This window comes from Mchenga conophoros, linkage group LG22 (genome assembly GCF_057382185.1).
Source record: "Mchenga conophoros isolate Kocher_MC1m ecotype Shallow Benthic linkage group LG22, M_conophoros_male_GT1.1, whole genome shotgun sequence".
Lineage (NCBI taxonomy): Eukaryota > Metazoa > Chordata > Actinopteri > Cichliformes > Cichlidae > Mchenga > Mchenga conophoros.
Window position 1 is genome coordinate 7778013 of NC_140546.1, and position 14414 is coordinate 7792426.

Sequence of the window (14414 nt, forward strand, 5' to 3'; positions counted from 1 at the left end):
TTGCTGAGCTTACAGTCATTTCTTTCACAATTCAACAATAAAAGCTGAGTTGCCCCATAAACTCAAATACATTAAGGGTTTCAACTAATCCTTTAACGTTTTGGAGCAAAAGTTGGTCTCAGATGAAATTTATTGCTGGCAAAATGAATGAATTCAAGTTTTACATGAGTTGAAGCTGTTGGCGCCTTTCTGTGCCTGAGCACGCATGCGCATCTCATATTTTTGGATACTACGGGGTCTACTTTGCACTTTTGCAAGGACTGAAAGCCACCTGGCCGTCTGCCTTAATGCGAACACGAGGCTTTTTACACCAGGAGCTGGATGCTAGTGATGGGATTTCTGGCTCTTTTTAGAGAACCGGCTCTTTCGGCTCGGATCACTAAAAAGAGCCGGCTCTTTTGGCTCCGAACCGGCTCCTCAGGTTGTTTTGTTGCTTTAATTAATTTATTATTAACAATAATATAAAATTATGCATAAAAGGAATTACTAATGTAAAAAAAAAAGTGGTTTTATTTATATATGTTTATATATAAATATATGCGGTGGCCCCTAGAAACAAAGCACGTGCAAACTCCAAAACACATTTCTAGTGTTAACTGAACTTCCAAAACAGAGCTACCTAGATCACTTAAATCACACAATTGAAAGCATGTGTGTATTGTGTATTGTTTGTGTATTTATACACAAGCACTCGTAAATATTCAAATAATTTACCTTTTACTACCACACACCAAATCCGGTCGTTGGTACTTCCTGGCTTGTGTAGCCACTACACTGCGCCTAGCATCCTGGAGCACTTCTGTTGTCTTTTGTACGTGTTTTGGAGTTTTTATGTGTTTTGGAGTTTTTACGTGTTTTGGAGTTTTTACGTGTTTTGGAGTTTGTACGCGCTTTGTCTCTAGGGGCCACCGTAAATATACTTTTACTTATTCGCTCCACATAAAATGTAAGAAATAAATCATATAATACAAAAACCACCTATTTATATTTCAGCTTTTAACTATTTAAATTTTCAGCTTTTTCCTTTTAAACAACACAAAACACTGCAAACCACAACACAATTAAATATAAATTAAAATATGAAAACAAAAAGAAGATGCACATTCTCTGTCATATGGGCCTGCATGAATAAACTTTCTGAATTCTTTATCATCCGCAACTGAAAATAGTTGTGGATGATTACTATACCTTTCAAATGTGATGTTGTTGTCCCTGCCTTTCTTTCTCTCTCTCTCTCCCTCCCGCTCTGTTCCTGTGCTACTGCGAGTGTAACTACCGCCCCTCCCCCCTCTTCCCAGCGCAAAGCACAAGGCTCGCGTGCAGAGTGAAGCGGAAAAAAGGTGCGAGAGAGAGGGTGAGAGAAAGAAAAAAAAAACAACCCCACGGCTCCCAATAAGGAGCCGGTGTTCTGAGAAACCATCCTACTTTGACAAATCGTCCTACCCGTATTATGATTTTACGGTGACTTGTGACTAAACCTAACCCTACCCTTAACCATAACCCTAACCATAACCATAACCTTAAGAAGTATTCCGGATGGGTGACAGAAAAAGAAGTTAATTTGGGTTTGGTGTTGTGCGCATGCGCGGCGTCTGCGCAGAAACATCGGCTAGGATGTTTTTTGAGGTAGGATGGATTCCCAGAACACCGGTTCCTCGTCAGCCCGGGCTAGTAATCAGGTTGTGACAAGTAAGCTCTCCAATTCTCACCCTCTTCCCTCGTATTATCCTTGCTTTTGCTTCCCTGTACACTGACACTAATCTCTACTCTCCTTTTTCCGTAATAAATGCTAATTATTGGGAATTAGCATGAAATGCAGGATTTGTTTGTTTTATGCATTTATGTATTCACCTCACACATGAACAATCCCCAGTTCAAGACCAGGAGGAGACACAAACCCAGACTCAGGGAGTCATGAGAAAGTCTACTCCTTGTTTCAGTCCAAGCAGGAATAAATGGGAGGCTTGTGTCAGGAAGGATATTCAGTGTAAAATCTGTACCAGTTAAAGCATGAAGATCGGTCCACATTGGCGACCGTTTGGGAAATAAGATGAGAAGTACATTAAGGTTATAATATAATTATAATCTACAGGGATTTATTGCAGCGGAAACAGGCTGCAATTCTCTGGGGATCAAATGATGCAGAAAACGGCTGCCACAAAAAAAAAGACAAAAACATAAAATTCCTAGATAACCTGTCGTCACCTCCTGTATTCCCAGGAGAAGCAGGAACATTAAGACCATCAACATGTAAACGTTTAAGAGACTTTATTAGTTTTATTGTCCACAAAAAGAGACTCAGTGCTTCCTGCTCAGGTGTCAAAGGTCCATCAGAATAAATAGGAATTCATCCTGAGAGCAAACATCAGTTATATCTGGTTTAAACTCACACATCGAACCAGTTTTTGATTGCATCATAAAATCTGTTCTTTGTGGCTCATGTTGAATTGGAAACAAAAATATCACAAATGAATTCACTGAATTTCTGTCATGTGGCGCTCTGTGGAGGGTAGAGCAATAACTGTGTGATCACAAATTTGTGTAGTTATTGAGTCGTGATATTATATTGATTATATGTAATTATATTGTCGAAAGCATCATATTCTTTTATTCATGTCTTCTGTGGTAGTTATGTGTTAGCATTTTAAGGTACTTATTTAGTTTCAGTACAAGTCTAACGTTGGACCTACTTTCAGCTCAGCCTGCTATCTACTGTTATCATTCTCATGTAACACGCTATTACCTCTGTACTTCTCAGAAGTGAGACCCAAACAAACAAAGGATAAAGAGTCAAACAATGTTCTTAAACATGAACGTTAGCTCCTGTCAGCTTTTTTCTGCAGCTTCAACACTGAAAACTGTTTGACTGAAGAGAAATTTAAAACCCCTGCAGATGTTTGAACACCTGATGCTGTTCTGTTCATTTCCTTTTTTTCTTGGTACTTTTAATATTTAAGTTCTAGTTACTTCATGGTTTAGTGGTCAACATGTTTTCTTTACACAGAAAACATCAATACTTTTAGACTTGAAGGTGACACAAAAACCAAATCAAACACATGGATCCAAAAACATAGTATAACACAATAGAAATGTGTTTGAACAGACAAATTACAGCCGCTTATAAATTAAAGTGAAAGCAGCATTTAACATAAGAAATGTTGAACAAAGGATAGAAATGAAAGAGCATCGTCCAGCCTGTTTTTAGGAGAGAGCTGTTCCCATAGTTCCAACAGAGGTGAAGCAGCTGCTCTAACAACATTTTTTTTGTTTCCGTTACACTTCATTTTAGTTTTAAAGGCACATTATTTTGGAGTGATCCATGTCAGTGTTTGTATGCAATGCTATGACGTCTTCTCCAACATAACCAGATCATTACTGGTAACTGTTAACCTCCTTAGAGACTGCACCAAACCAAGTGAGATTCATCTAAGCTGATATCACATTTTTTTCCATCATTTTTTTCATGTGAAAAGTCAGATCTCCCCTTTAGTTACATCATTTTATAGTTTATAGTTTAGTTTATACAATAGTTTATAATATTAAAGCAAATATTCATGAAACTGTCACATAGGAAGAATAAACTCAATGTGGATTCACAACAGGACAAAAATTAAGAATATTGTGGATTTTATTAAAAAGTCATCATAACAAACATAGAAAATAAATTAACAGCAATACTTACATTTATCTAATAAACAAACACCAGATATAAAAAATTGTTTACAAGAGAGAGAAAAACACCCTTAAAGTACTGAAGTACGAGAAGTATTTCATCAGCATTCATTAGTGCTGAAAACACACTTCAGTCTCAAAACATTTGAAATGACATTTGAAAGAAAACTAAACAGGTTTATATAAAAAGGTGATAAATTTGTCCAACAAAATAAGAATAAAGGTAGAAAAAAATAATAAAAACTAGGAAAACCAGACAATACAGGAGGCAAAGTCAGTGAGCACACAGGGAACAAAAGGAATGAAAAATGTGTTCACAGCATTAATGAAAAGCTACTAAACACAGTGACAAAGAACTCCATCCATCCATTTCCTGTCCTGCGTTCTCACTGAGATAAAATAAGACAAGAGTGGAGCCAGTCCTCACACACCAGGGCAGAGACGAAGTAACCTTTATCATCAGATTTACAAGTTAAAAAATAGTTTACTCTAATAAATTCGGTGATTTAAAGTCTCCAGTTAAAAATGTGAAAATCCACAAATGTTACGTTAAGGGAAATAAATCACCAAACCCTGTGAGTATATAAGTGTCATAGATGTAGGTGGACCTGTGTGTTTCTCTTTATGTATATTTACATTTATACAACTGATACTGGAAATATTTAATTTAAATTAAAGTCAACAAGCATGATGGAAAAACAATGATTCACAGTTTAGAGGTAACGAGGTAACAGTCCTCGTTTCAGCGCAAAAATTTACACAGAAATTTAAAAAGAAAAAACAAGAAAACATTATTTTCATTTCTGCAAATCAGCATATTTACATTGTAATACATTAAAGTCATTAAAGCAAAAGAACTGCAAATTGAGAATTTACCCACAATACTGTTAAAGCAAAAACATTTGTTCTAATTTTGTCAGCTTGGTGTTTTTGTAAACATTCTTATTGGTGTAAATATTTATCCAAACTACAGAAGTGAAACATCTGTCCTGTTCTCTTAAAAATCTCACCCAACCTTACATAAAACAGCAACAATTGTAAAACTAAATAAAAAGTACCTTGTGATTTTTTAAAATCAAATCACACCAAAAAAAACAGATAAAAAAGAAAAGGGGGAAAGCGGAACACATTTTATGAAAGCTTTACAGTTTCTGGCCAACAAAAGTCACACTAATGTTTCACTGAACTGCCTTTAACTTCGATGATGGCATGCATTCACTTCATTAAGCTTATACTGTTTCACATATTTATTTTAGTGGAATGCACATGTGTGAAAATGATGTTTCATGAACCACTTCAATAGTAACTTGAGCCTGATGACTCCTGGCATCAGGAACTTGGGATATGCCCGTGTCATCAGGGAAGACAAAATGTATTAATGGAAAAATCTGTTCATTCAGTGTAGCCAGGTAGCCAGCTGACCCCACATTGATGAACCTTGACCTCCAATACATTGGAAGGCTGTTACACTACCCAGGAAAAAGTCCATTTAATGTATGAACTGACTGTGAGCAGTGATGTCTGTCATTTAGGCTTCATAAAGAATCATTTTCTCTTGGACCTCACGGTTTTCTACAGCTGTAGGTCGGAAACACATCGTTAGTCCACAACACTTTTACAAACAACTGACAGATCTGAAAAACTTTTTAATCTACAGAGTGCACATATAACTCAAAGAAAACAGATCAGAAAGGTTTCACTTACGAGATGGAGGTCGTTTGTCTGTAATGAAAGAAAGTAAAAAACAGGGTTTGTTAAACATTATGTATTTAACTCTGTGATCTTGTCTTATTATCCAACAGTCATTCTCAGTAAACTCTGGCTCTGAGCCTTACTGTAATAACTGCTGGATGAAACAGTGTGATAAAGTCATGACAGACTCGACCACATCTGTATGCTTTTCAGCATCATTTTATTCACACGGTTGCTGTTAACACGCGGTTGCGGCTTTCCAGTTGCTCGCGAACATACACACCAACAACAACACTGAAATCCAGGACCCAGCACACTTTTAACCCGGCGAGGCATCTTTGCAGATGCCCTGCAGGTGCGTTCACCTCCCCTGCAGCAGCACCGCCAACCACACCCCGCCACAAAAACTCAAAACTCAAAGTCCTACAAAATCTGCTTTGTCCTCTCACCTGTCTTCTTTTTGTAGATAATGAATCCAATCACAGTGATCACAGCAAGAACACCCAGAGCAAGAATCATGTGGATGATCATGAAGAGGGAATTTCCTTTAGATCAAAGAAAAACAAATCAGAACCTGAACAGATGAAACAGGATAGAGAAGATCACCAATCAAAACAGATAACAGCACTGATTATAGACAATAAGTCTGTCACTATATGCTTTACCTGTTGTTCATATCTGAATATATTCACTATGTCTGTGCTTATTTACCCACATTTAACTCTGATGTCTTTGTGCCCACTGAACTTCTGAGAATAAAAATATCCTTTTTAATTTAGTCAGTAAACTTGATTCCAAAATCAAATCATTACCTCTACTCGTCTTATAAAACTCTGGAGTAACTATACTCTGTTAACTGTGGCTGCTCATTCACAAGGTAAAACATGATTTGGGAAAAAGCATTAGTGTTTGGTAAAGAGTCTTAAATTCCTTTTATGTTCTTAGTTTGGAAATACAACTCACTTTTATTTTCAGCAGGTTGATGGGAAGATGGGAAACATGTCCCAGTCTAGACTTTAAGTGTGAAATAAACTGACAAAATTGTTCTATTTTTAACACATAAAACTGCATGAACTGCCCTTTACTATGCACTATTATATTACAGTAAACTAAATGTGTGCTTCTGACCTTCATCACTTCTGAGAGCAGACTGACCTTCATTGGTTCTGATCACTGCTCTGTCCAGTCTGGTGATGATGTCCTTATTCACACCACAGAGCTGAAACACACAATCGTAGCTCCTCCAGTCCTCAGGTTTGACTGATGAAAGATCCAGATCAGCAGAAATCTGGAGGGTCCCATCATTGTTGGGCAGGATCTCTCCTCTGTTCACACCCTCATCAAGCTCTTTCCCATCTTTCCTCCACAACAGTTTGGCTTTGTGTGGATAGAAACCTGTAGCGTGGCAGGTGATTGGAGAGGAGGAAGACTTCTGGAGGAGAGACACTGAGGGAAGAACTGTTGAAAAAATATAAGTGTTCGTTATTGTTATTATTACAAATTGTATGTTTGTTGACAATCAATCAACCTATAGCTGATTGATTGTCTTTCCAAGTCCAGTTAAAATCCAGTGTTATTGCACCTGTTCTCCTCAGAGAGCTCCCTGAATAGTTCAGATACTTCTTCAGCCACTCTGGACAAATGTGAGTGAAGTAGTTCTTCTGTCTGGCTGAGAGAGCTCTGTCAGAGTCGTACTTCTGTTTAGCGATGACTGCCTGTTGCTTTGGAGCGATCCACGTCTCTGTCTTAAGGTCAAACGCCAAAAAGTCCTCGCCATCGTAACCCAGCTGATCATAGCCGGTCACATTATTTGTTTCAGTATCCCATTCACAACCATACATCTCCTGATAAACATGCACACCTGAAAGACAGAAACAGTACAGTGAACCAGAGCAAAGCTGCAGCACAGTCTCATCTCAATACAGACACATCAACCAATCGACAGTCACTGAAACAGAGGATCTACTGTTTCTCCTGTTGTTTACTGGTTCAGTTCGAAACTAATTAAAACAAACTCTCATCAACACAGTTTAAACTTTAAAAAAACAGAAACAGACTGAGATGCTACACTCTGAGTCCCTATCTAACCTGCACTTCTATAGACATATATAAATAGGACTACAGGTTACACGCCTATATACATAATATATAGGCACATACAGTATTTAAAGCTTAAACTAATCATGACAGCACGGTGGTTAGCACTGTTGCCTCACAACAAGAAGGTCTTGAGTTTAATTCCACCATCAGGCCAGGGTCTTTCTGTATGGAGCTTGCATGTTCTCCCTGTGTTTGCGGGGTCCTGCAGCTTCCTCCCACAGTCCAAAGACATGCAGTTAGTGGGAATAGGTTAATTGGAAACACTAAATTGCCCATAAATTGCCGAATGGTTGTCTGTGTCTATGTGTTAGCCCTGCGACAGACTGGAAACCTGTCTAGGGTTTACCCTGCCTCTTGCCCTAAGAGAGCTGGGACAGGCTCCAGCAGCCCCTGCGACCCTGAAAAGGAGAAGTGAATGGATGGACTAATCATGACTTTGACTATTATGTAACGGTCCTGGCCATATTTTGAATCAAGATGTCTGGATTTTGTTCCATATGTGTGTTCTGTGCCTTTAAGTGTCTCTGCAGGTGCTCTTTATGATTTGAGAGATGGGAGCTGCTGATTGGTTCCCATCATCAAGTGGCCGCTTTAAAAACCCTCTGCAGCAGTTGTTCCCTGGGAGTAACTGACATCAGCAGCAAACCTGTCCTTGGCCTCCAAACCCTTAGCGACAAATTGTCATGTGTGTCTTTAGTGAACTGTTGGGTTTGTATATAGTGTTGTAGATACTCTTTTAGTGAAAGCTACTGCCTGAATGCTAACAGAGGTCTGTGGTCACATCTTGTCATTTTGTCTGTGTCCTGTCTTCCTTCTCTCACCCCAACCGGTCGCAGCAGATGGCCCCGCCCCTCCCTGAGCCTGGTTCTGCCGGAGGTTTCTTCCTGTTAAAAGGGAGTTAGTCTTTCCCACTGTCGCCAAAGTGCTTGCTCATAGGGGGTCATATGATTGTTTTTCTATCTATCTATTATTGTACGATTTACTGTGCAATATAAAACGCCTTGAGGTGACTGTTGTTGTGATTTGGCGCTATATAAATAACATTGAATTGAATTGAATTGAATTGAATTGAATTGAATTGAATCTCAGAGCTTACAGTTTATTTGACCAATAGGAGGGGAGCAGAGAGAAAATCCTCCATCCAACTTTTTGTCTACTAAAAACTGACATGTGAAAATAAAATTGATAACAAACCAAAAACCAAATAATAAGACAGCATCCAAAGTCCTAATCAGGCCCCATCAAATCTGAAAGCCCTCATCATATCATATTATCGTCCTTCTCACACTACAGGCTTACTTGTGGTAGCAGGCCGAGCTTTAACCTCACTACTATAGGAGCGTTCCCAGTTTGGATTGCAGAGAAAGACCTGCTCTACTTTTAAGATTAGACTTCCTCTGTTTTTATAAACCACTTCTGCACCTCATTAAACTGTCTCCTGTGTGTTTGATCCCTCAAAGTCACTGCTGCTGTCAATTAGTGCTAAACAATTAAATTAGTGTGAATGGAACATTTTTAAGTTTTAGTGGTTGAAAGTTGGATTTTATAGAAACTGAATCACAAAATCCCAGATGTTTCTAAACGCCTGTTCATTACTCACCCCCTGTTTCATTTAGGCGCTGCTTCACAAATTCAATGTTCCCTTTGAAGATCTGCTCATCCGCGATGGATGCCCGAGTCTGTCTGTCCCAGTACAGAGCTCCTTCACTCTTTGCCATCCAGTCCTGCTTGGGACTCTCTTTTTTTATTTTACTGTCATAGTACGTGAATGGCTGCCCATCTAACACGCCCACAGTCACAAACTCTGGAAAATGTGGAATTCCTGATGATGCCGTGTAGAAGTACTGCAGCAAATGTGTAACTGTGGCACAAGAAAATAACACACAGAGGAGCATACTGTTAAACATCAGAAACATGATTGTGATTATCATTAGATTTTCCATCATCATAGTTTTTATTAGAAACCTTAAAACTTGCTTTCATTAATACATTTTTGCAAACACCTCACAAATATGCAGATTTATAATAATTTGATCCATTTCAAAATGTCTTTTTATTCACTTTATCTGTGAAATATTATGTAGGTGACTATTAACATATGATGTTCACATCCTGAAATCTTTCAGCCATTACAGCATACTTTGTACAGGTGCACACACATGGTGTAAATGTCATGCTTGTTTTTTGGTTTTGCATGAGTTGTTTTATAATTTTATAGTTCTGTTTTTAATCCCTGTAGTTGTGACAGTCATTGCATTGCACTCAGTTTATATTGCCCAGGACAGCCCCATCCTGCAAGAGTTCATGCCCCAGAAGGACTCTGGCTTTGACCTATCAGGGTGAGCCTTACCAACAATAAGAGAGTGTAGCGGGAGGGATGATGAGCAAGTCATGGGATGGTTATATTTTAAAGAGATCTGGCCATGGGGGCAGCAGAAAATGTAGCAGAATTAAAATATTAGAGTTCTATAAAGATATTTTAGTGCGCTAAAAAAGCTATAATGTAGATACTATAATCATAAAACAGTCATAAATATACTCACAAATGCACCTCTTCATAAATCCTGTTCACTGTGTTAACCAGTTTACCAGCAAAACCAAGACGCTGGCTGTTCCACTCATCTTAAACTAACTTTTATGGTTTGGGATTATAACTTCACCCACAGCTGAATTAGTTTTTTGTTTGTTAAATATAATTTTGATATTTTGTTCTTTTCTTCAATGTTTTGACCCCTTGGAAGAGGTGTTTACGTATTTACTGTTAGTTTTTTAAATTGTAAATACTTTTTTTTTTAAAGTTGTTGTTGTTGTTTGTTTGTTTTTTAACTTGCCTCTGCTTCCTTGGCTACACACTGCTATCCACCTGTTCAGAAGGTTTTTCCCTTCACATAAACACAATGCTGGTTCGGCTGTTATTATAGAAGATAACTACATGGGTCAACTCACCTGCTGCTGCTTCGGATAGTCCAAGAAAAATCACACTCAGAACAAGGAAGGTCTTCATTTTTGCTTAAGAGCTGGTAGATGGACAAATTGGGAATTTTTCTGTGCTGTAATTAATTCTTCTCGGGAGACTGGCAAATGCAGGGCTGGTTGTGCTTTATCAGCAGGTGGAACTTTGGCCTGACCCTTAGATCCAGACTTAAATGTGACAGCATCACTGGAGAGATCTGACCTCAAAGGAATCAGCCAAGTCAGGACATTACTTTGATGGAGCCCTTGTAACTACACAAGCTGGAAGAATATCAGGCTGGTCATGCTGAGGTAGACTCCAGATTCAGCTCTGGTCTGTCTAACTCTTCAGGAATGGGCATGACTTTGCCTCCAGCAAGTCAATACCTTTGATAGGCAATGCAGAATGAACAGCAACTTTAACAATCCCACTAACTAAGGAAGACTGGATGTGAACCGTGTGCAAAGAGGCAGATATGAATCTGTGTTTTACTCCTCTGAATGACTCCTCTGAAAATGGTAAGATCTCTTCTCTAATGATGGACTGAGAGGCCCCCGTGTCTCAGTATTTTTACTGGCTGCTGACCTTTCGGATTCCCAGTCAGTGAAACTACTCCCTCAAGGATGAAGGGTTTGAAACAGGGATCAGGGTGGTGATAGTCAGGCTGCAATGTCATTCCATTCTCTGTAGCTTTAATCAGTCCCACACTTTTGTTTGTGAGGAGAGTTGCTGTTTGCGCTTTTATGCCAGACACTCTGCAATGAGATGACCCTCATGCGGAGGTGAGCTCACGGGGAGGTCAATGTAGTCTCACTGGCCTAGCAGCGGAGCGACCAGACTCAAACCGTGCAGGGTGCAAGGCTGTGGGTTTTTCTGGATGAGAGTTAGGGGTAAAAAATTCATTTAAGAACATTATGACTCTCTCAGGTAATTTTTTAAATCCTCCAATAGCATTAACTCGTGCAGTGATTCATAATCATCACCAACTCCTTTAACAGCACACCATTTATCAAAAAGATCCTCTTTTCATGTGCAAACTCAATGTATGTTTGGCTGCTAGACCTCTTGTGATTCCTAAATTTCTGCCTGTAGGCCTCAGGTACCAGTTCATAGGAACGTACAATTGTTTCTTTCAACACTTCACATTTCATACTCTGCTCTAAGGAAAGTAAAGCTACCACCTCCTGAGCTTTGCCCACTAATTTACACTGAAGTAAAATACTTCATGTCTATTGGCCAGTTCATAGCAGTAGCCATCTTTTGAAAAGCATTAAAATATGAATCTACCTCAGACTCAAAAAAGGTAGGTACTAATGCAATGTTCTTGCTCACTTCAAAACTTTTGTCAGACTTTTGGGGTTTCTTCAAGTGGCATGCGTCTTCTGCCCTGAGGATATCTTCAATGCTTCTACTTGAAGCTGCTTTAACCTTATTTCCTTTTCAGCTTCTATCTCAAGCCTACGGATCTGTAGCCGGATATCATAATCTGCTTTTTGCACCTTCTCCTGGGCCTCTATCTGTAAATGAAGTAAGCGAACCTTAAGCTTTGCATCACTGCTAGATTTCTGGGGTTCTGGAGAGAAAGGCTTAAAGCGAGACAGGGTTTGTGGAGCTGCATCTGGCTTGACTTGGGCACCCGGAGGTGTAGCAATTATAGCTTGTTTTTCCGTTCTATCTGAAAAAACAAGATAAGCAGAGGCTCCAGGGGGAGCTAAAGAGTCTTGAAAGGGGACCTCAGTCATAGTAGGGCTAATTACAGTTTTTCTCAAATGTTAAAACACAAAAGCCAATCCTGTAACCCAAATGACCAGTAGTCTAAACACATTTACTAAATGTAGCCACCATATTCCAGTACCATAAACACATGTCACATGAAGACACAATTCACAAAACACAACCCTCTGTACTCATAAATCTAAACACATTTTTCCTTGCTAAAACACATGTTGCAAAACAACTCTGCTCATATCCTCAAATGAAAGCCCATGTGATGCAAAATGCTTGCCACAGTCACCAATCTTTGAACACAGGGAACACACCTGGCGTCATTCACTACACACAATGACTCAAAACTGAAGACACTTGTTGCTAATGCTGTACCCACATGTAAAAGCAAGTTCAGAGTGCACAGTATGCTGAAGGTTCCAAACAAACACAATGGATGAAGGCAGAGTCAGGGGAAGAGGAATTTGATGCAGAGGAGGGAGAAGAGCTGGCCCTGGAAGAAGAGGAGCAGGCCAATGAGGAAGAGGAGTTCAAATGAGAGGAGGAAGAGGAGCAACCAACGAGGAAGAGGAGAAGGCCAACATGGGAGAGGAGAAGGTCCAGGAGGGAGAGCAAGACAACCTCGCACCATCATTACGGACGAGATGCGAGCAACAGCTCAGCGACATGATGCCGCACAGTGATTGTGGTGTGTGTGTGGTGTGAATAACGTAAATAAAAAAACTTCACACCCTGTTCATGTTTTCAAGATTACTGTTGTGTGCAATAGATTCTGTTTTTGCATTGAGTTGTGTTACAGTAGTGTACATACATGCAGGATTTTCTATAGATTCAAACTACTCATATGAAACTCACAAATCTAAATGCCTAATCCTCTGCAGAGATCTACGACGATCCGTTACTGTATAGTTTCTAAAATATGCATTGGCAGTTATGAAACAAAGAACCTTCTCACAAATTGAGCATTGTGTTTTCAATTGTTTTGCTGTAGTGTGTAATGCTGTGTATAGTGTTTATAGTTTTGACAGCTTCGAGCTGCTCTCTTGGTGTGGGAGTTTGAGTTTTGCAGTGGGAAGGTGTGGTTGTGTTTATGTAGCTTTAGAGAAGGGTGTTGTGTTTGGACATTGGGGGACCTGGTGGTAACGTTTGTGAAATGTGTTTTAGCATTTGAGAAAAACTGTAGTCATATGTGACTATGCAACACGGTTTCCTGAGGCCTTCCCACTCAGATCAATTAAAGCTCGTCACATTGCTAATTGTCTTCTGCAGCTTTTCTCTAGGGTAGGCATACCAAGAGAAATTCTGACGGATTGTGGAACGAACTTTCTATCCAAGTTGTTGCAGCAGGTTTATAAGTTGTTAGGGATAAAGGGACTTAAGACCACCCCTTATCACCCCCAAACGGACGGGCTAGTGGAGAGATACAACCAGACTCTCAAAAGTATGCTGCGCAAGTTTGTCTCTGACACAGGTGCTGACTGGGATCAATGGCTGCCCTACCTTCTGTTCGCCTACCGGGAGGTCCCGCAGGTTTCCACTGGCTTCTCGCCTTTTGAACTTTTATACGGTCGCCAAGTGAGAGGCCCCCTGGATCTGCTTAAGGACTGCTGGGAGGAATCCAAAGCAGAGGGCGAAAACATCGCAGCCTACGTCATCACCATGAGAGAGAGGTTGGAGAAAATGGCATCATTGATGCAAGACAACATGAAAGCTGCACAAAAACATCAAAAGACTTGGTATGATCAGAAGGCCAGGGATAGGGTCTTCCTTCCAGGTCAGAAAGTACTGTTATTGCTTCCCACCAGCGATAACAAGTTGCTGACAAAATGGCATGGACCATACGAGATCGTCAGACAAGTGAGTAAAGTCACTTATGAGCTGAATATGCCAGAAAGAGTTAAAAAATATCAGACATTTCACATGAACTTGTTGAAGGAATTCCACAGCCGACAAGAGCCGGTCTATCAGTTACTGGTGCGTTCAGTTAAGGATGAGGAGGTGACTGAGAAGTTCTTTCCAACTAACACTAACATTCAAGTTTGTGCTTCAGTTGACCTTTCTCATTTGTCTCCTACTGAGCAGGCTGATATAAAACCACTCGTGGACCCACAGCTCTTTCGAGAAACACCAGGCTTCACATCACTGGTTCAGCATAAGATACGGGTGAAGGAGGATGCACCCGTTCGACAAAAGAGTTACAGAATTCCTGAACGGTTGGTGCCAGTGCTACAGAAAGAAATAAAACTGATGTTGGACCTGGGAATCATTGAGG

The 14414-nt window shown here is 39.7% G+C and overlaps 1 protein-coding gene across 1 annotated transcript in view; it reads right to left on the reverse strand.

The window, feature by feature from the left end:
- Nucleotides 1-5200: 5200 nt before the first annotated feature.
- Nucleotides 5201-14414, reverse strand: part of LOC146548723 (uncharacterized) — a 28784-nt gene continuing 19570 nt past the window's right edge. The window contains exons 5-10 of the mRNA XM_085263392.1: nt 9065-9325; nt 6947-7225; nt 6520-6822; nt 5814-5909; nt 5377-5394; nt 5201-5250 (exon numbers count right to left, since the gene is read on the reverse strand). Of these exons, the coding sequence (XP_085119518.1) occupies nt 5201-5250; nt 5377-5394; nt 5814-5909; nt 6520-6822; nt 6947-7225; nt 9065-9325 (1007 nt within the window). The remainder of the gene's footprint in view (nt 5251-5376; nt 5395-5813; nt 5910-6519; nt 6823-6946; nt 7226-9064; nt 9326-14414) is intronic.